Source organism: Chionomys nivalis, chromosome 15 (genome assembly GCF_950005125.1).
Source record: "Chionomys nivalis chromosome 15, mChiNiv1.1, whole genome shotgun sequence".
NCBI lineage: Eukaryota > Metazoa > Chordata > Mammalia > Rodentia > Cricetidae > Chionomys > Chionomys nivalis.
In genome coordinates, this window is record NC_080100.1 from 20,523,299 (window position 1) to 20,544,537 (window position 21,239).

At 47.6% G+C, this 21,239-nt stretch overlaps 1 protein-coding gene across 4 annotated transcripts in view; it reads left to right on the forward strand.

The window, feature by feature from the left end:
* The window catches only part of Pdzd2 (PDZ domain containing 2), a 345,949-nt gene that overhangs the window by 258,395 nt on the left and 66,315 nt on the right, over nt 1–21,239 (forward strand). For 2 of the 4 annotated variants that reach the window (XM_057789462.1, XM_057789464.1), the window contains 3 exons: nt 3,006–3,148; nt 5,977–6,109; nt 12,728–12,883. In XM_057789462.1, the coding sequence (XP_057645445.1) occupies nt 3,006–3,148; nt 5,977–6,109; nt 12,728–12,883 (432 nt within the window). The remainder of the gene's footprint in view (nt 1–3,005; nt 3,149–5,976; nt 6,110–12,727; nt 12,884–21,239) is intronic. The other 2 variants (XM_057789465.1, XM_057789463.1) reach the window with 2 other exon arrangements.

Below are 21,239 nucleotides of genomic sequence, written 5' to 3' on the forward strand. Positions count from 1 at the left end.
TGTCTGGTTTCTTAAACATGGGTTCCAGGGATCAAACACCGGGCTTACGTAGCAAGCCCTTTCACCTGCTGGGCCACCCCTTACCCTTTGGTGTGTTTTCATCTAGCTGTGTGCGTTGGGTTCAGGAGCTTATAGAGCACATGAGTGTTCTTCATGAAACTGTCAGAGAACATTTTTAGCCCCCTATTCAATCTCTGTGGATACAGATTCATAAGCTTGTTTTTTAAATCATGGGTCCTACCTTTCAAAGCATTTTAAAATGAGGAACAAGTCTAGTATCATCCATTCTGTGAACCATACCTACGTAATTCTCCTAACGCAAGGACAAGATAGGAAAAAGATGATGTGAACTAATAATGGGTAGATACATTTTTACTACTCTGGGCTAAAACCAAATGAGTTTTCTTTTGAGTTCATTACTCCAGTAAATGGACCCCATTGCTCTTTGAAAGGAGAGCCACGGATTTCCTTGGCTGGGGGAGAAGGAATGGTGTCTTATCTGCTAGAACCTGGGGGTGGGGAGTGGGGGAAGGAAAACCACTGTTTACTGAGCCCCCAGGGAGGCCGCCAAGAGGGCTGTTTGGATGTTGGCCTGGGGACAGAGACCAGCCTAGTAACTGACCAGCACCTCCTGAATCAGTTCTTCCCGGCGATGTGTGCTAGGACATCAGGCCTCCTGTGTTGACGCTATTGCAAGCTGCTACCTTGGCAGTCGCTCTGGTTCCCAAGGATGACTTTTGGAAACAGTGGGGCTGTGAGAGAGGTGAAGGCCAAAGAGGGTGTTTCTGAATGGAGAAGAGGAAGGTGTTCCAGAGGTCAGAGGCAGCAAACCAAAGCTGTGACATTCAGAGCAAGGCGATTGGATGGGATGGGGCCCCTTGACAAGTTCGTGAACTACTGCGGTAAGCCAGTGACTTCTGAAGTTGCATTTGGCCAGACAGGCTGCATTTGCCTGTGGTCAGTGGATGGAGGAGACAGTTGGCACCGCTGCATGCTGCTGGAATGGCGGCGCCCCACCGAGCAGCACCGTACAGAAGTGTAGGGCCCACCAGGTCTCTGCCTGGTAATAATTTCCCCAGACATTCCAACTGCTGCACATCAGTGGATGTTCAACATCTGGGTCTTTTACTATTCATGCAGTCTCTTTTCAGTTTCTGACAGTGTATATTTCAGGTTTTCTAAATGCTTCACATTCTTTCTGTTTTGTAAGCAGCTCTCATGGGCAGGTTGCCTGCTTCCAGGGGGGGTGAGAGCTCTGTTTGTACAGGATCCTAGTGATTCCACCGAACCCCTTTGTGATGGATTACAAAGGCAGATGCTGGGGAATGTGCTGTGACTCATGCCATAACACTAGTGCTAATAATTAATAATAATAATAATAATAATAATAATAATAATAATAATATAGAGCTGAGCCTAAAGTTTAAGAAATACTTTTAAAGGTGTTAATAGTCTAGAGAGATTGTGCAGTGGTTAAGACAACCATAGTTCAGTTTCCAGAACCCACATCATACAGTTTACAACAGCCTGGCACTCCAAGTCCAGGGGGTTTGATGCCTTCTTCTGGTCTCTGTGGGCACTCACATACATGTGCACACAGACACACACACACAAAAAGACTTTGAATCTTTTTTAAGATTTTATGATTTAATTTCTCTGAACATTGCAGTCTCTCAAAGAATGTAAACATTTTGTAGGGAGCATGTTCACACCTTTAGCACGAAGCAGGAATTCCAGCAGAGAATAAACCAAAGCTAAAAAGCAACAAGCAACAAGAGGGCTTAAGGTATCAGCCTTGGATAAAGGACAGATTTTGATATGGTTCAAGCATGCTGTCATGATTAAGTAGCATGCACATCAATGCTGTCACCTGCCCTGTTGACCAACACTCAGTATTAAATTCATGAATTTTCTGCCTGAGTTTCTCATGTGTGTGTTTTAAGGAAGTGTAAGCTTCAATTTGATTTGTTCTTACAGGGTTGTTTTTACATGATTGGTTAAGTGATTCTGATCTTAACATCAAAAATCCAAAATACTCTTAAAATCCAAAAGCTACTGCGACACCATAAGTGAGCAGTTTCACCCTGTGATCTTCGTGGTGGGTCACACACAGTCAAGATGACAAGTCTTACCAAAAATATGGAATGATATTACCTTTAGTCTGCATAAGGTAGATATGAAACAAAGGAATTTCGTGTTTAACTTTGGACTCTAACCCCAAATGTCTCATGATGCATGTATAAATATTCCAAAATGCAAAGCGGTCTGAAGGCCTTTTGACCCCGTGCATCTCTGATGAGGGATGGTCACCAAGGAGTATATGGTTCCCTGCCAACATCTGTCATGCATCTGTCTGCTCAGTCTTACCAGTTCCCATGGATGCTTCATTGAACACCGTATGACAAACCTTGAAAAATTAATAATGACTCTCACCCTAGAGGCAAGGAAAGTTATTTCTGTATTGGGTAGCAGGGAATCCTGCAAACTACTTGAGGTTTCCTGGTACCCAAGCCTGAGCTGAGCTTTTGCTCTCTCACCTTCCTGCATGTCTTGGCAGCTGTACAGAAGTTAAAGAATCGCAGAGTAAACCATTGCTTGTAGACACGGTGGCACCTCCATCCTAAGTGGAAGATGTGTTACCCACAGGACACCTGGTAGGATGTATAATGTCAGAGCCAGCAAGTGGGATGGCTACTTAACCAATTCACTGAAAGTAAAAATTCGATACATGGCTGCCACCACACATTTTCAAACAGTCCATGGCCACATATGGACCGAGACTCCCTACGGAACAACACAGAACATTCCGTTATTCTAGAAAGTTCTATGGGACAGCACTGACAGCCAGACTTTGGGCGAGTCAGCAGAGGCCTTTTCTTTTGGGCTGACTTGTGCTGTCTGGTGACAGGCGATAGATGCTTGGCTTGATATGACAGGGCTACTTCCCATTGTCAGAACTGTGTGTCTGTCAGTGTCCTTCATGCATGCTCCCTTTTTCTTCCAAGGAGGAAGTTGGCCGGATATGGAAGATGGAGCTGCTCAAAGAATCAGATGGGCTGGGAATTCAGGTTAGTGGAGGCCGAGGATCAAAGCGCTCACCTCACGCCATCGTTGTCACCCAAGTGAAGGAAGGAGGTGCCGCTCACAGGTGACTAGTAACTCTCCCCCATCCCTCTGCCTCTCTCCTCCCTCCTCCCCCTTCCCTCCCTCCGGTGCTGGGTGCTTGTGCCTTTCGCTTGATCAAAGCTCTGGTAATTACAGTTCATAAAGATACGTGGGAGCTCAGGAGGGAAACGGACAAGAGCGGCTCTAACGGAACACATCTCTGATCATAGGAAGCGGCTCGTTACGGAGGGTACTTCCGGATATTCTAAACCGTGGAGCATATTTGATTTCTCTGCACTCTCTTTTAGATTACTTGCTCAGCCTAACCCTTGGAATGCTGTAGTAACATGTGGTGATTTATCAAGAAAATGCCACTGAAGTCCCATGAGTCTATGGCTGATGACTCAGGAAAGTGGTACTGGCTCAAAATGTGGCCACCATGAAAATGTGCCAGGTCTGTCAGAGTTTCACACACAAACACACACACACACGTGCATGTGTTTGCACTCACATGTGTCTATTGCACACGAGGAAGGGGAAAGAGAAACGTGAATCTTCCACATGTAACTTAAAAGGTCCTTGAAAGTGTATTTTTTTATCTAAACAAATTGTGTGACGTATGAGAGGAACGGTATTTAACTGGAGTGCATATGAAAAGTGTTATCTGAGTGTGAGGGCCATAGTCATCCTCAAATGTCAAGCATGGTCTTCGCCCTGCTATGGCTTCCATTCATGTGGGGGATCTACTGTTTACAAGGCGTGGTAGGGTCCGTACATAGGTTGCCATGCCTACGGGTATGTGGTAAGAACACAAAGAGAATTGCACGGATAGGAAGGTGACTACTGTCTTTTATCTAGGCTGGGATTTCTTCAGGAAAGCTAGCCGGATTCCAAGAGGGACATGACGGGTCAGAGCAGGTATCAGCGTTCCCAAGACCGAGAGGGAAACTCTGTCTCAAGGTGTAGCTGCAGGACCTAGAGTTATGCACAGAAAACCAGCAGGCTGCTTCCTGCTCTTCAGTCTCACATAGCAGGATGCTAAAAACTCCTTTAGCTACCGATTCACTGCCGCTGTCAGCTATGCAAGTGACAGTGTTAAGAGGCTAGGACCTCGGACTGTCTTGACCCCGATGAGCATCATCAAACTCCCTGAGCGGCATTCCTGATATACCGTAAGGAACTCTCAGCAGCTCGCTGTTGTCCCATTAATGCTATGTCTAACGTTCTGGTTGATCTGGCAGGTTGGCAATTGGGAAATTCCTGTGCTCAGAGAGAAGCTTTCTGTGAGAGACGCTCTTGTCGCTTTCCTACGGCTAAATCAATCCTATCACTTCCTTTTCCCTCTTATCCTGGAGTGGTGTGTGTCTCTCTTCTCTGCTGTATATGACGCATTAGGTGGGGCTTTCTGATTAGTAACAGGAGAGGAGAGAACTGGAATTAAAGGGCAGGATAAGGAGAGAAATGGGCTAGGATGTTTTGGTGGTGTTGTTAATAAGTAAACCAGGACCGTTGTTGTATTGTCTTTGCCAGGTCCTCCTCCTCCCACAGGATCACCCCCTACTCATGCACCTTGAGATTCCCAAGTGTTTCTCTCCCTCGTGACTTTCCCATTCCCTCACTCTCACCATGCTGAATAACCAGTGGGGCCCTAAGCATTGCTCCACTTGATGGATTTTTGAAGACAGAAGCCAGAGGCTGTTGGAAGTCCCTTGTGCCTCCTGTCTTTTATTAAAGCCTACAGTCATAAAAAAAGATTATTATTGTGTGCTGTAGAGGAAGGAGACAGCAAGAGAGGTGCTGTTGAAGGCAGAAAGAGGGAGGTAAAGATGAGAGGAGAGACGTTGTTGGATTCATTGGGAGAAAGCACAAAAGAGAGCTGGGTGGAACTGGGAAGGTGCAAGGTGGTGGTGGTGGTGGTGGTGGTGGTGGTGGTGGTGGTGAACCTTGAGAGGAAGGTGGACTCCTAGGCCGTGGTCTCTACCTCACTGGATCTGCTGTCTGAGGGTCAGGCTCCTTTTCAGTCATGGGAAACCAGACCATCACCAGCTCCGTGGAATCCACTGTAGAAGCCTGCTCATTGTTCTAGAGCTGTGTGCACTAAGGGCCATGGCCTACCCTGAGGAGACATTCCAGTGACAGCAGTCTCCTGTCAGCCAGTGAGGAGGAAGCCCAGAGTGAGCCCCAATTTAAGTGAAAAGGAACAGTTTTTACAACCACAGGAATGGGCCAAGTCTCAAACCTTGTAACAAAAGCAAACTCAACAGTTTATTGTTGTGATCGGTCCTCCTGCTTATGTAGTTTCTCTGTGGAGTCCCGGGTGGGGAATAAGCCTTGAAAAACTTGATCTTCAAGGTTCTGTAGCTCTGCTGGTGGGGTAGGGAGGTACTGACATTGCATCAGCCTCCGGTTTCCCAGAAGGATTCCTGCCTCGGTCTGATGGGGGGCCATAGACCTGTGAAGGGCTTCAGGTAGGCTTAGCGTGTCTTGGCACAGTCTACACTCGGTTTAGCAATAGCCCCGAGCTGATGACAGAGAGGATTAGGGAAGGAATGACTTGACTCTCCTAAAACCCAAGGGTCTTAGTTGCTTTATCGCCATAACCATCCAGATGAGGTGCCGTTGACAGCGATGTCAGATAGGCTGAGCCTAGGAGCGGGAGGATTACTAAGCGACCATCAAGAATGCTGGAGATTTTCACTCCTTTCCCAGGAGTCTGGACACTAACATTAAAGCAGTCCCACCCCAAACCATCTTTCTCCTTCCACCCCATCTTCCACCCTTATCATGACTTTGCCTAGCTCCTAGAACATGACCCTTCTCCGGCCCAGAATGTCTTGACAAGGGGTTTTCTCCCCCTCTCCATTTCCTCAGGGATGGCAGGCTGTCCTTAGGAGACGAGCTACTGGTGATCAATGGTCACTTACTGGTCGGGCTCTCCCACGAGGAAGCTGTGGCCATTCTGCGCTCAGCCACTGGGATGGTCCAGCTGGTGGTGGCCAGCAAGGTAGGTAGCTTTTGTCGTTCTTAGTTGTTTACAATGGTGGTATGAAGTCGGGTGTGAGCTTTTCCCACAAGACACACTTGTGTACATGCTTACAGCTTACCTCGGGCTACGCAGTAGCCTTGATTCCCAGGATAAGCGCGTGTGAAGGCCCTTAAACTGAACTAGGCTCTATTATTCAAGTTATAAAAGACGGCTGTTGTTAGAAAAGCCATAACAGAACCAAGGAGAAGGTAAGGAATAGGAGGTGCGGAAGCATGGGGAGTAGAGAAGAAGGAGACTGGATGTCACTGTAATGAAATGCCTGAAATAAATCAAAGAAGACGAATGATTTGGGCTCATGGTTTTAGTCTAGGGTCAGTTGGATCTACTGCTGGGCCTATGACCAGGTATGAACATCCTGGCAGGAAAGTGTGGTAGGCAGAGGAAAGCTGCCCACCCCACAGCAGTCAGGAAGCAAAGACACTGAGATGTGAGGAGACCTTCCAAGGCGTGCGCGCGCGCGCGCGCACATACACACACACACCAGTGACCCACTTAGTCTAACTGTCCCCATCCTTCAGTTTCAACCATCTCCTGGTACTCCAATTACAAATTCATCAGTGGGCTTGTCCATTGATCAAGTGAGAACCCTAGCATCTGACACGGCCCTAAGCCCCACTCTGATCATTGTGCCAAGGACCACGCCTTCAGCACAGCCGGGGCTGGGGTAGGGGGTAGGGAATGGTGGGCACTCCACATCCAAACCAGAGCAGAAAGGAATGCATCTTCTAAGGCTGGAATGACGGAAGCATCAGGGCTGTTCATGGGCAGCCCCGAGGCCCTGGTTCAGTCACCCTTCCAGAGTTAGAGCTGGAGGAAGCACTGGGCCTTATTTGTCCGGCCACGTCCATCTTTCCTTCTTCCCCACTGTGTGGATAAGACAGTGGAATAGATCATCCATGGTGGCGGCCATCTTGCAGAGGTCATATTGCTGTCAGCCGTGCCAAGCACATAGCCCTCTGTCTACCCCATTCTGCTGCCTCCTCTCCCTCCTGGGTTTCACTGTCTTCATGGGATCATGAAACCCCCTGGTTGGAGCCTCATTCACCTGTGTGTGCTAATGTGTCGGCTGTGTCAGGGGCTCCCAGCGACTGCATTCAGCCCTGGAGAAAGACTGCTGATGCTACCCGTCTGCGGAGGACAGGAGACAGTGCATGCTCTCATTTCTGCTGTGTCCTCTGGTCATTAAAGAGGCCATGTGACTCAGGAGTAAGTACGGTGGAGCCACGGGGGGCGCTGTTTCTGCCGCTGATTGGCTGACCGGGAGACTCTGTGTGAGGTCACACACATCTTGGCTTTGCACAGATGCTGTTGCCAATACTTCTAATTCCTTTTCCAGCTTCCCCATTTTTACTTGGAGCTTGGAATCTGTAGGTGTTCATATATTTTTTTCCTTCTTAGATTACAAGATCTATTGCCAGTTTCAGGAGGACAATTGGTTCTCCATGTCCATGAATCTCTATCCATAAGCTCAACCAGCCTTGCTGGAGAGTACTTCCAACAATTGCATCTTTACTGAACAGACTCCCCCTCCCAGCATTGTTCCTTAAACAATACAGTAGCTATTTAAAGAGTATTTACATTGTCCTGACAACCTGAGAATGATTTAAAATGTACCAAAAAAATGTATACAGGTTTTATACAAATACTATACCATTTTGTCAGAGGGATTTGTGTACCCTTGGACCTGGTGTCTGCGGGAAGTCTCTCACAAGTAACAAAAGACAAAAATATAGATGAAACAAATAGCTTAGGGTTTCATTTTGAGCTGTCTAAAAAAACTGCCTTCCTTTCCATCCCAGACCTCCAACTAGAACTTTAGGTTTGCAAGGACACAACCTTGATGAAGGCTGTAAACCCCAGAGACAGAGCTGACCCATTGTTCCGGGTAGGCCTCTCCTCCCTCCAGCAGAGACATGAGCCCTGGGAACTTCTCTTGAGTCTTTGACACCCAGAGGGCTATTAGTGTCCCTTGCTAAGGGCAAGGAAGAACAGCAGTCCTGAGGGTTTCCTGTCCCCCTGCTGACCAATCCTCACTGGGAGAGGAGGTTCTTCAGGGGAAGCAGAGACACCTCCTCTCTTTGCCGAGCAGATCAGGAGTTTGAAAGCATCGCTGGGTCTTGTTCACACTCCTGTGTTCGCAGTAAACCTGTTTCCCTGGCACAGCCACCTCTGGCCAGGGAGCAGTTCAAGTGTGGGTTTCTGCCCAGGACTGTGCCTTGTACCATCTGTCTAATGCTGTGAAGAGACATCATGACCACAGCAACTATTATAAAAGAACAACATTTAATTGGGGTGGCTTACATTTTCAGAGGATCAGTTCATTATCATCATGGTGGGACATGGTGGCATGCAGGCAAGCATGGTGCTGGCGAAGGAGCTGAGAGTCCTACATCTTGACACCCCCCCACCCCGGAAGTGGTCTGAGTGTCACACTAATGAAGCTTGCAAAAAGGGGACCTCAGAACCCATTCCCACAGGGACACACTTCCTTCAACAAAGCCACGCCTAATAGTGCCATTCTCTATGAGCTTCTGGGGACCGATTCAAGCTACCACATCAAAGCCTCATTCCTGTGCTGCCTGCTTTCACCAGCTAAGTGTGAAAGGTGAATGGGGGGGGGGGGGGGTTCCTATGCTAAACAGTTATCAACAACAGAGAAAACGGGAGATAAAGATAAAAATGGCCCACCGCTGGCTGACCGGGAGTGTCCACATATCTTAGCTCTGCCCAGAGCTATGTAGTTGTGATGCCACGCTCTTCCACCCTATGCTGTACCTTAAAAGAAGGAAGACCGCGCATATAATGGTTGCCAGACACTAAAATCATCTCACCAGACTCTAAGCCAGTCCCTTGAGGCAGATGTGTGTTCTTTCTATTCAAAGGTTCCCATTTAATTCCTGGTAGCCATTTAACTTCCCCGAGGCCCCACAGCAGTAGACAGAAGCCGGTTTTCTGCCAAGTCCAGTGCATTGCAAAATGTCTGTTGCTTCTGTACGCACAGCCGCCCCAGAGGTAAAGAGTATATAAAGAATACCAGCCCGGTGTCCGAAGAAGGTCGCGTGCTCCTCCCAGAGGCTTTGCCTCCCAGGGCATGTGCTGGGGTCCTTGGAGGACTGAGCAACCTTCAGAAACCCATTCTCAGTCCGTGGGCTCCTGGGCACCTGACCCGGACCTCAGAGGGAGCTCCTTTCCGTCAGTACCATGTGTCCTGTTTACACTCAGGCTGTCAGCTGTCCAGCCTGCTGCTTCTGCTTAACCTTGCCCCCAGCTGTCTGGAAGGAAGGAAGGAGGAGCACCCCACTTCAGTCCCCCGCACCCCGGCATCCAACCGTTCTTCCTCTTTATCCGGCCAGAATAGGACAGCCAGGGCTTTTGTTTCGTCTTCACACCTGGGGTATGAAGGATTGGGGAGTTTCCGACTTCTGACTATAAACAATAAAAAAAAAAATGTAAAATATTATTCTTTGAGAGCTAGGGCACTTGTCACAAACTTGAAGGTATGTCTGCCTTGCAAAGTCAGATTCGCTAAGGTCCTGGTTAGTGTTTTGTCGACTTGATGTAAGTCAGGGTCCTCTGGGAAAAGGCAGATTCGGGGGGGGGGGGATATGACTCCTTAAGATTGACCCATAAGCAAGCCTGTGCAGACATTTCCTGGTTGATGATTGATGTCCTGGGGCCCAGCACACTGCGGGGAGGTCACCACTGAGCAGGTACTCTTGGGTTCTATAAAGTCAATTTGAGCATGCCCTGGAAGTGGCATTCTGCTACAGCCTCTGCTTCAGGTCCTGCCTCTAGGTCCTTGCCTGGAGTTCTAACTTCCCTTTGTGATAGACAGTGATGAGGATGTTGAAGCCAAATAAACCCTTTCTTCCCCAATTTGTTTAGTCTTTGGGTTTTTTTTTTTTTTTCTGTCTTAAAAAAAAAAAAAAGTTCTCTATACATAGCCCTGGCTGCCCCAAACTCACTCTGTAGACCAGGCTGGCCTCACGCTCACAGAGATCTACCTGCCTCTGCCTCCCTGGCACTGGGATTAAAGGCGTGCGCCACCATACCAGGCTTTTAGTCCATTTTCTTTATTACAGCAAGAGAAGGGCAAAACCAGGACAGGCAGGGTGATTTTGATACTTTTTTATTTATTTACTCCTCTGTGTGTGTGTGTGTATGTGTGTGTGAGAGAGAGAGAAAAAGAGAGACAGACAGACAGACATGTGGAGGTCAAGGACAACTTGGGGGAATTGGTTCTCTTTCCACCACACTGGTCGTCAAGCTTCAACAAGTGCCCTTACTGAGCCATCTCACCATTTTGATATTATTCCTTTCATGATTTACTGTATTATTACAAATTGTGTATATAACATGTATGCAGGTATCCAGAGAGGCCAGAGGCATCACTTCCCCCCAGGAGCTGGAATTACAGGCAGTAATAAGCCACCTATGTGGGTGCTGGAACCAGACTCGGATCCCCTGAAAGAGCAGTATGTCTTTTAAATTACTGAGCTCTCTCACCAGCCCGGTTTGACATTCTTAGTGGCATCATGCAGCCAGAAAGTTCTTTCATGCTCTTTGTTTTCACTCTTGGTTTTAATGGGCAGTAAACTAGAAACCAGTGCTTGTTAAATCTTACATAGAAAGCACAGAGATGATCATGCTTTGCCCATGCTGCCAGTAGTACTGTCCACTAACTGTTGTGTCCGTCTAGCTAGAAACGTGTGTGTGTGTGTGTGTGTGTGTGTGTGCAATGCGTGCACCCATATTTTCTTTTCAAAGAGCACATCTTGGAGGCCATCTCGCCGGGGCTTACATGCTAGCCACCACCCTGAGAAAAGCTGCGTGTTTAGGGCAAGCCATTACATGTTTAAACCCCGGTTTCCCTCCTGCACAGCGAGAATTGGGAGCTGCTTCTAAGAATATCTCAAAGGAGGCTGGGAAGCCCTGAGCAGTGCAGCTCCTCAGGGGAGCAGCAGAGAAGCAACTGCCTTCCTCTTCGTCATATAAGAGCACATGTAGTTTGTACTTACACACACGGCTGTGTTCCACATGCTTTTAATCAGTCTGTTCACTGGGTAGCATCCTGTGAGAGCCTTTACCAGAAGTACATCTTGGCAACACGAGGCCATGACATAGTCTGCCACGTGGCTGCTCTGTGATTTACTGGTTAGAACCCTTTTTAAAAAAACTTTCTCGTAGATGGTCCAACAGAGCAGACAACACGGTAGAGAAATGGACTCAAGTTTCGCCCAATAACTTCTTTCCTCAGAGACAGACACTGCAGGGTTCACAATTACTGGTGTAAAATGATTGTGGATGTCCTTCACATTGCTCAAGGTTGGAAATGACATGGAGCTGGTGACGAGCATTGCTGACTTTAGATGCCAGATTACTAAAAATGTGTAATGTCTGTCACAACTTGTTAGTCGGTTTGGGCTCCTGTTTTCCAGTCTATAGAGAGGCAAGCAGTTTGATGGTTCAAACTCTGTGGTATGTTCTCCTTCCTGTAGAAGTGGCTAAGATAAAGAGATGAGGAGAGAATAGTGCCATCTTTCCGTGGCCTGGCTCTTCAGCCCTGCCATCCCTGGCCTTGGTGTCTGGTAGCCTTGCTAGGAAGTGTGCCAGGCTCCTGGTTACTCTTGGGTGTCATGACCATTTCACCAGCATCCCACACCTGCTCTACCACCTCTGTGCAGGAGCAGAGGGGCACCTCTTGGAGTCTAAACATAATGGAGACTGAGTCCATGTACTAGTATTGGTCTTGACAATTTGTTCAGGGGCTGCTTTCATTGAAAAAGCATCATCGTGTCTCAGGTTGGCATTCTGAGTCTGTAACAGGATCTCTTTACTGAGCATGTTCTAGTAAGATAGACAGTAGGTCAGGGGAAAGGATCTTGTTGGCATTAGAGCTTTGGGTTAGGCCTGAGGGCTCAGTGATGCATAGAAATGGTGCTTGGAAGCAGGAGGCATACAAGGGAGAAAGACAAGTGGAATTAGATATATGTTGCAGAGGCTGAAGAGAAACAGCCAAAGATGCTGGAGAAGACAGGGCGGATTAGTGATATCTGTCAATCAAAGCCAGGGCTTCAACCATCAGGCACATCACCAGCCCTCAGCACTCCAGTCTTAGGATTGCCTCCAGAGACGGCCCTGATGGTGCAAATCAATGCCCCCACTCTTCCGAGTAGGCCACCGTCGTGAGTGGTCCGGGGACAGGGTGACAGGCAATACCAGGAGGATTTGAGATGATTTGAGTGGAATGCGAGACTAGAGAAAGGGAAGAAGGAGGCCTGGAGCACTAGGCGGAGACCGCGGACCTGCTTGCCAGAGGACTTCACTCGTCTAAAGAGCAGCAAGGGAGGCTCGTGGGAGCACTGATCATAGAAACCCAGATTCCTTAGGAACAACAAAACCGTTCTTGGCTTTCAATCATGTCACCACCCCTGACATGGATGGTGACAGCACACATGTGTACCATAAATGCCACATGTTCTCTGGGTCGGAGCTTGTGGCTGGCCTCGTCACCTTGACTTCCCTCAGCAGCTGGTACCCGGGGATAATTCCTGGGCCTTTCGTGTGTCCTCTTAGGAGAGCTCAGCGGAGGATCTCCTGAGGCTAACATCGAAGAGCCTGCCTGACCTGACTAGCTCAGTGGAGGATGTGTCCTCCTGGACTGACAACGAAGACCAGGAGGCAGACGGGGAAGATGAAGAGGGGACAGGCTCTGCTACTGTCCGGGGCACGGTAAGTGAGCCTCTGGCTGTTCCCAGCGCTAGGATGACGCTTTACTGAAGATGTGGGTGACGGAATCAGAGAAGAACGTGGCGCCTTCCTTTTCTGTTTTTCTCAGAATGTTCTGGAAATGTCTGGAAGGGAGATGCATTTCATTTAAGAAAATTGAAACCGGAAACCACAGGCTGTTGAGTTGTGTGTGTCTATGGGCCTCTAGAACGCCGTCTCACGCGTACAGAAACGCTCGTGCTACTTCTCGAGGGTGCTTCAAAACAACCGAAGGCTTAAATACAAACTTCCAGATTCCTTCTTAAAGTGGCAGAAGCAACGCAGACAAATTAGTGTAGAATACTTTGAATTTTAAGCGCGCCAGGTCACCCACATAGCTTACAATGCTTCCCCTATACGCAGGAACTGCTCAGTTACCACGTAGCACGCACAGGAAGGCATCCTGCGACAAGGAAGCAATGTGGATTCCTGATCTCTCTCTCTCAAATGTGAAGAGTGTGCCTTTAGTCTAAGTCCTCACTGCTCTTGAGACAGGCTTCTTTCTGCCATTTAGACCCTGGGACTTCTCTAGGCCCTGAACTTAGGTAGCATGAGCATTGGGTTAAGCATTGGGAAATGAGCTCTGTTAATTTTCAGGAGGAGAACAAATGAACAAAGCCTACATTTTTTTTTTTTTTTTGTCATCGTTACTAGAAAAATGCCATTACTTTTAAGGGGAGAAAAAAAAAGTTGCATTTTCCTCAAGAAGAACTTTCTCAGCCCACCCATGCAAGCGGGCAAGCCTATCCTAAAGGACCGGGGTTGGGGGGCAGGTTAAATGATCCTGTGGCTGTTCCTTCCTCTACATTGTATGGTGTCATTTGGTGGCCTTCCTTGGCTTTCAGCAAGAGTGGAAAACAAACTAATTTCCACAGCCTCCGCATCCCTCTGCCTGCCTGTCTGACCGCTCTTTGCACCAGACTCGTCATTAATTCTAAGCAACTGCGCTCTGCCTTACCGTAGCCCCTTGTGGAGGCTCCCTGTGTTCCTGCCCCAGGACCTCTGCTGGTGCTCTTCCATCTGTGGAAGCCTCCGTGTATACCTGAGTCAGGCTCCTCTCCTAGACCTCGTAATCTGACCTCCTCAGAGGGACTGAGAGCATGTCTGTCTCTGTATTGACCGCGCCCCCCCCCTTCTCCCTATCCCCACCCCGGCTTATACTGGCTGTGCATGCACATGCGCATCACATTCCCGTGAGCTGCTGGCCCCAGACTGTGTTTGGCAAAGATCTGTTGTGATGTGTTTCTCCTGCATGAGGCAAGGGAGCCTGACTGGCCGGGTGTATCTGTAGACCCTGCATCTGGTTTTTGAGCTCTTAGAAGGGAAGCTGGGGCATGGTTCTTGTTGGTAGAGTGCTTGCCTGTCACGTGTGAAGCCCTGGATTGGATCACTAGCACCGTGTTAACCAGGCATAGTGGTAAACACCTATAACCTCAGCACTTGGGTCAGAAATTCAGGGTCATTCTTGGCTGTATAGTGAGTCTGAGGCTAGCCTGGGCTACATGAGACTTTTTTCAAAACCAAAACAAATTAAGTTGCAATGCAGTACAAGGGAAAGTCCTAACACCACTGGCTGCTCCGTGGCACAGCACCCTCAGGAGGCCGAGTTTTCCAAAACGCACCAGGACACACATTCATAGAAATCCTGCCGTTTGCTACTCTGTGTCGGGGGAAAAAAAGGAAAACGAGATCTACCTAGATTTATTCACCGTCAAGTTGTGTGTTTGTCTACACAGCTGACCCCAGCACAGCAGTCTCAGAGAACCCTGATGTAACTGCTGGTGTCGTTGGCTGTGGGCTTGGGGATAAGCCTGGGGCCTGAGCAGCCCGCACCTCGTCTCTGATCAGTGCACCCACCCTTCAAGGCCAGACTTGTCCTGCCTGTGCCCCCCTTTTTGTCTTTTTCAGCTGTACACAGACATCAGTCTCCCCAATTTCTTGTCTCCATAGTGTATGAGGAACGGCATGTGTGCCTGTCCAGCTGGCATACTTCCCAGCCCTAGCCCAGCTCCCATGTTGAGACTTGTTTTAGACACACTTCCTCCGCTAGAGAACCCACACACACACTCTCCTCCCTGGCCCACAGCCTAGACAGGGGCCCCTTCTCAGCAGATACCTAGGGGCCTCTCAGCCATATCCACTGGGGTCCAGTGGACTCACAGCCCAGGGACCAGGAGGGCTGGCATCTCAGCACACATCGTCTTCGGGTACAGTCCCAACCTCAGTGCTCATAGCAGTTCAGTTGGTGGGGGGGGAATCACAGTCATTTTGATTCCCTAAAATTTCCTAGATTGTATTCCCTTGCAAAAATCTCCAAGTAATTATTTGTGAATTTTTTATACTAAATAGTGCTATGCTAAATGACCCATTACTTATATTCAGTATATTGTTACTTATTTTTGAATTTATATATGACATTACAATATTCATAAAAGGACTTTTCTAAATGTATTATAATTTAAATCATTGCATGTAATTTATATGGAGTTTTCTGATTATCAAAATAGCATTTCATCGCATGGTTGTTTTTGACCCAAAAACAAAAGAAAAGAGGGCATAGCCGTGCTGATCAAAGAGTGTGTCCTTTCCATTCTGCTCAAGTTTTATATTGATTTTCATTGACGATATACAAACATGCTCATGAAGTGACTGTGGTCTCACATATCTAATAGTGGGCACCGTGTCACTAAAGGGTCTGCAAAAGCATAGCAGATGGCAAATATTCTAAACACATGAGCATGTCATACCCAATTCATATTTCTCCTATGCATATTTAGTTTAGTTTTAAAGATAGGATCTCACTCTGTAATCTCTCCCTGTATACCTCCAGGCTGCCCTGAAACTCACAGGGATCCTCCTGCCTCCGCCTCTGAGTCCTGGGATTAAGGCATGCACCCCCATACCCAGCTCCATGTTTGGTTTTTAAGACAGTAAAGAAAGCTATATAGGACATATTTACCACTCTATTTCTGTATATTTTTTTATGATTCCTCCTTAAGTAGCTTATAGCAGATATGCTAAATCACATGGTGTTATAAGGCGGCTGCTTGTTTGTTTCCTGGCCTTCCAGCAGCTCAGACCAAAATAATCACACAGAAATTATATTATTTCAATCACTGCTTGGCCCATTACTTAAGCGTATTGCTAGCTAGCTCTTACATCTAGAATGAACCCATCTCCATTATTTTATATTTTACCATGAAGTTTGTGGCCTACTGGCAAGGTTTCAGAATGTCTGTATCTGGCAACAGCTCCATGGCTTCTCCTTGACTCCGCCTCCTTTCTCCCAGCATTCAGTTTAGTTTTCCCCGCCTACCTAAGTTCCACCCTATCAACAGGCCAAGGCAGTTTCTTTATTAACCATTGGCATTCACAACATACAGAGGGGAATCCCACAACAGAGTTTTCCAAGGAGGTTACACACATAATCACAACAAATAATAATAATAAAAATTACTAAGCCTTCATGGAGAGCAGAAGTCTTGGGCTTCTGGGAGGTGGAGCCACCATTGCTCTGGTGTATACTGCGATTTGGGGGAGGAAAGCAGGCACTAAAGAGAACCAGGAAGACTTGGCCTTGAGGTGCTGCACCTCTGCCCTCCTTGTGAGTTATCTAAGCTCCATTGTTCGTCAAAGACCAAAAGTCATCCAGGACTCCCACCCCATCAGGAGCATCCCCAGTCATCTTTCTCTCGGTCTACTGAGCCCAACTCCCCTCACACTTGTTACCTTGTCGTTTATTTTATCTACTTCTGACTCTGGGGAAGGAAAGAAATGTAACTTTTCTTATTTTTAAGCCACAAGTAGAGATCCTGGAGCTTCCTCTGTTCAGCCAGGTACCTTGTAGTCAACACTTACTTATTTCTTGATTATCAAGCCGTCTGCTCTCAAGATATTTGTGATGGTTTGCAGTAGGGCCCCCACACCAGCAGCGTGAGCATGCACTGGGAACCTTCTAGAAATACACATCCCATACTAAACACGCATTCCGCCACTGAGCCACACCCAGCCTCCCAGGAATCTGTTTAAAATCCCATTGATTTAGACTTAGACTAAGGTTTCAGAACCTCCACCATGACATGATGACACACCCTTGTTGCCATGACTACTATTTTGCTCTGCCCAAGTATAAATAATTCCAGCTCACCTGGAAAAGGAGGTCCTCTAGAAGTGAGGTCCAGGCTTGAACCCTCCCATAGAGTGACTCTCTGGAATCAAGAGAGAACGAAGAGAATCGTCATCATGACAGACCATGACAGGGATGGTGACTCAAGCAATGGAGAGTTTGTCTCCTCTTTTGTATTTTTTAATTAAAAAAAAAATGTAATGGGAGTAACCTCTGTCATGTGCACAGTTGTCTCAGCTCAGCTGGGATGGTTCAGCCTTTCAATCAGAAAACCTGGATCTAGCTTCCCAATGGCATCACAGGAATTGGTTCCGGGATGACAAGTTTGGGAGCTCTTAGAGATCGCTGGGGAGATCAGAGCGTGGGAAGAATAAAGGACCTCACCTAGCATAAAGAGAAGAGCAAGGCTGAATCTTACAACCCTGTGAGTCAGGCTCAGGCATCTGATTCCTTTCGTTAGGGGAGCAGCTGTAGAGATGAGACTCTGAAATTCTGTGTTCTCGGTGGCTGTTTCTCTGCCAAGAAAGAAGTGGGTGTCTTGTATTTATTTGGGCTGGACATCTGGTGAGGTGTTTGCTCTAAGTGTCCCAGATGTGTCTGGACATTGGGAACTTGCCAGAGCATCTAAAAGTGTCGTTCTGATTGACTTAGGTTGCCCTAGCTGGGAAAGTGTTTCATCTTTGGGACCTGAGTTAGAGTTGTGTGTGTGTGTGTGTGTGTGTGTTTATTTGTTTGTGGTGAATCTGGAATCTCAAAAGCATGATGAGTACCATGTGGATGAGACTGAGCTTAAGAACATCACAACGGGAGGCATTTTATCGTACTAGAAATCAGATCTTCACAAAGTCTGGGAATGTAAAAAAGCCCACTCCAGGCTCCCTGGGTTCTGTAAGAGATTGTTCTCTCCCTACAGCCTCAAGGTCATGTTAAGACCGGGTTCTCCTATGGACAGCAGCAGGAAGTGGTGTTCTGGTCCCAGAATCCCCCTGAACACATGGCCTCTGCAGTCAATGCTTAGCAACTCTCCCTCTCTGATCTTCCTGGGCAACAACTTCCTACTTCTGTTGCTTTGGGACTTCCCTTTTCCAGGAAGTCTTCCAAGATATAACACCTGCCTGGGGCCCTGGCATGCTGTGTGTCTGTGTTATCCTTCATGAGCCATAACACGGATTATCATGACACACTCATGCATGGGACAGTTTTCTTAATGTCATTGTCCCTCTTTAGTGGCAGACCCAGGAAGGAACTGCACCAGGTTTGTCGTTTGTCCATCCACAGTGTATAGAGAGGACCTAGACGGGTAGAGAGATGGCAGACAGGTGGCCAGTTCCACATGGTAGCTGGAGTTTCCTTAATACCCTCTAGAGACCTCTAACCAAAAGGACTGGTCAAGTTAGGACTTGATGCTTAACATACTAGCAGTAGCGACATAGGATTGAGCAGCCCAACAGAAATGGGTGCCGCCCAAGCGAAGTGTGGATGGAGAGACTAGCCAAAGGTCGCAGGGGCCCAAGGCCCCAGCTGCAGAGGACACAGGCTCTGGGAAAGAGAATGGGAACATGGCACACCTCTGAGGAACTTGGAGGTGAGCTGGGCCACACTTCTCAGGTTTTAGGTTAGAAATCCTTGATGAAAGAGAGGCCACTGCGTGCCCTCAGATATCAAGCTTGCCTCCACCCCACCCTCACTCACTTCTTTTCACCTCCACCTCCCCCCAGCTAAGGCAGCCAATCGGGAACACACAAGAGCCAGGGAGAAAAGGTTAGCAATTGTTCACACACTCCACAGACGTGCAAGGACCAGTAAAGCACCAGGGCCCTTGAGGGAGGGAGTGGCTTGCGGGAGGGAGGGTGTGACTTGCGGGAGGGAGTGGCTTGCGGGAGGGAGGGTGTGGCTTGCGGGAGTGTGGGTGGGTTTAAAAGGTCTGAGAGTGCTGGGGCCCAGGAGTCCAGACTTCCTGAAGCTCCCATGTGACTGCTGCTCAGCAGAATTGTAGAAAGCAGAGGGAGCAGGGATCTCTGATCACCCAGTAGAGTGGCAGGAGCCTCCCTCCCTACCACACCCTCACCCCCACCCCTCCCTGTGCAGGACACAGCCTTGAGGAGAGATTTTAGACCCCTCTCCTTCCTGCAGTGTAGGAGTCGGGGCGTAGAGGTGTGCTGTGCACAACTGAAAGTCAGAAGCCCGAAGTCCTTCGGGACACACACTTACACATCATGTTTTGCTGCCTTTGCATATACCTGTTCCTCAGATCGACTGGCAGGGTGCTTGTGGGAACTGTTGAGCCAGCTCCAACATGGGCGGATGCACATCTACCTGGATTGCACGTTTTTCTCTCAGTGTACCACCTTTCCTCTCCATCCTGGACTATCCTAGGCAGGCCTCTGCTTAGTTCACGCTTTAAGCAGCTCTTTCTCTGGGACAGGGCAAAGATAAAAGGCTGGGTGGAACTCAGTGCACTGTGCAGAACTGCCAAAGCCAGAGAAGTGAAAGAAGGCTGCCATTAACACTGGCCTAAGAAAATAAGATTTAAATTTGGGGGTGGTTTTGGTTTGGGTTGGTTTCATACTTAAGGAGATGAAGCGATTAGCGGAGGAGAACAGAGATAAGAATAATTATTTGCCCAGGATGAATTGCTCAGAAAGCTGCTGATGTTTGGATTAGGCTTATTCTTGTAGCAACATTTGCAGGGGCCTGCTGCAACTCGTTACCTGGCTCCGTGCCTCCTTCCCGTCCATGCAGTTTGCAGTTCTCAGGGAAGTAAACAGCCAGTGCTATTTGTATAGAAAAAATGAATGCTGTACCCTATATATGGGGGCTTATAATGCAGGGGTCTCCAAAGGGAAGTGAATGCACCTAAAGTGAGGCCCCCTCTTTCTGGGGTGCATGGGGAAAATGTTAGGATGTTTAGATATGTGAAGTGCATTTCTCTTATGTTTTTTTATTTCCGTGGGAGATTTTCTTTTAGTTTAGTTTTGATGTTTTTGTCTTTTGAGACAGGGCCTTACAACATAGCCCTGGCTGACCTGGAACTTGCTGTGTAGATCAGGCTAGACTTGAATTCATTCCTACCCCTGCTTCCCAAGTCCTGGGATTAAAAGCATTCACCACTACACCCAACCCTCATTTTATTTTTTGAAAATTTTAATTACATTCTATTTGGTGTGTGTGTATATATTTTGGGGGGAGGGATACTGTTAAAGAAAATTCCATCTGTATGCAGTCAGCTTTAGGACTTAAAAGAGTCCTTCAGATTTCAGTGAAGACAATATAATGGGCCACTAGAACATGTAATATAGATATCTTATATAATAATCTATAATGTAACATAATGGGCCAGTAGAGCATTAATAAAGTATCCTTGCCCTTCTGTTAATTTCTTTGTGAAAATTATATTTTAAAAGTCGTATGATTTTATCACTTTAGATAAATGGCTTTCTGCCTTTGCATGGTCTGATACATTGTTAAAGACACCTTTCACATTCGTCCTTTTATTACACACCTTTGCAGCATCAGCACCACTCCCTGCTCTCTGAGTTTGGATCTGCTGAATTTAAGCCCTGTGGAAACTTAAATCTTTGGTCCATACATAGCAGAGTAAAGGGAAGGAGGAGAGAAGCTCTAACATAGAAGATGTAGGTGAAAGAAAAGGATAGCAAGCCTCATTTGAGCTTTAAGAACTCCTTGGAATGTATTTGTTTTTTCAAACTCCTCATGGATGTAATGTTGGTATAGTCTAACCTCACCCAGGCATGCGGTCCCTTCCCAGCTTCCCTTCCAGTTACTGTGATGGTTTTTAAGAAAGTGGGCAATCTTGGGCCAGCAAGATGGCTCCGTGAGTAAAGGCCCTTGCTGCCAAGCCTGAGGGCTGGCGTTCAGTCCTGGCACCCCCACGGTAGACAGGAGAGTAACTTTGTGCCAGCTGTCCTACAATCTGCACACATGTGCTGTGGCCCAAGCATCGCACACACAGGCTTACAAAGTAAGTACATGTAAGAAAAATATTCCTGAAGTGACATCGCCTTTGATGGTTCTTGTATGTGTTTGATATATGAGATGTAGATGCTGGAAACACACATCTCCCCAAAACCTTCTCTGTGCTCCGGAAGGCAGAGTTTCTTGACTTTTCCCCATTCTAGCTGCATCTTATGCAACATAGTAGCACAGAGCCTGGGGAATCCAAACAAAGCAAAA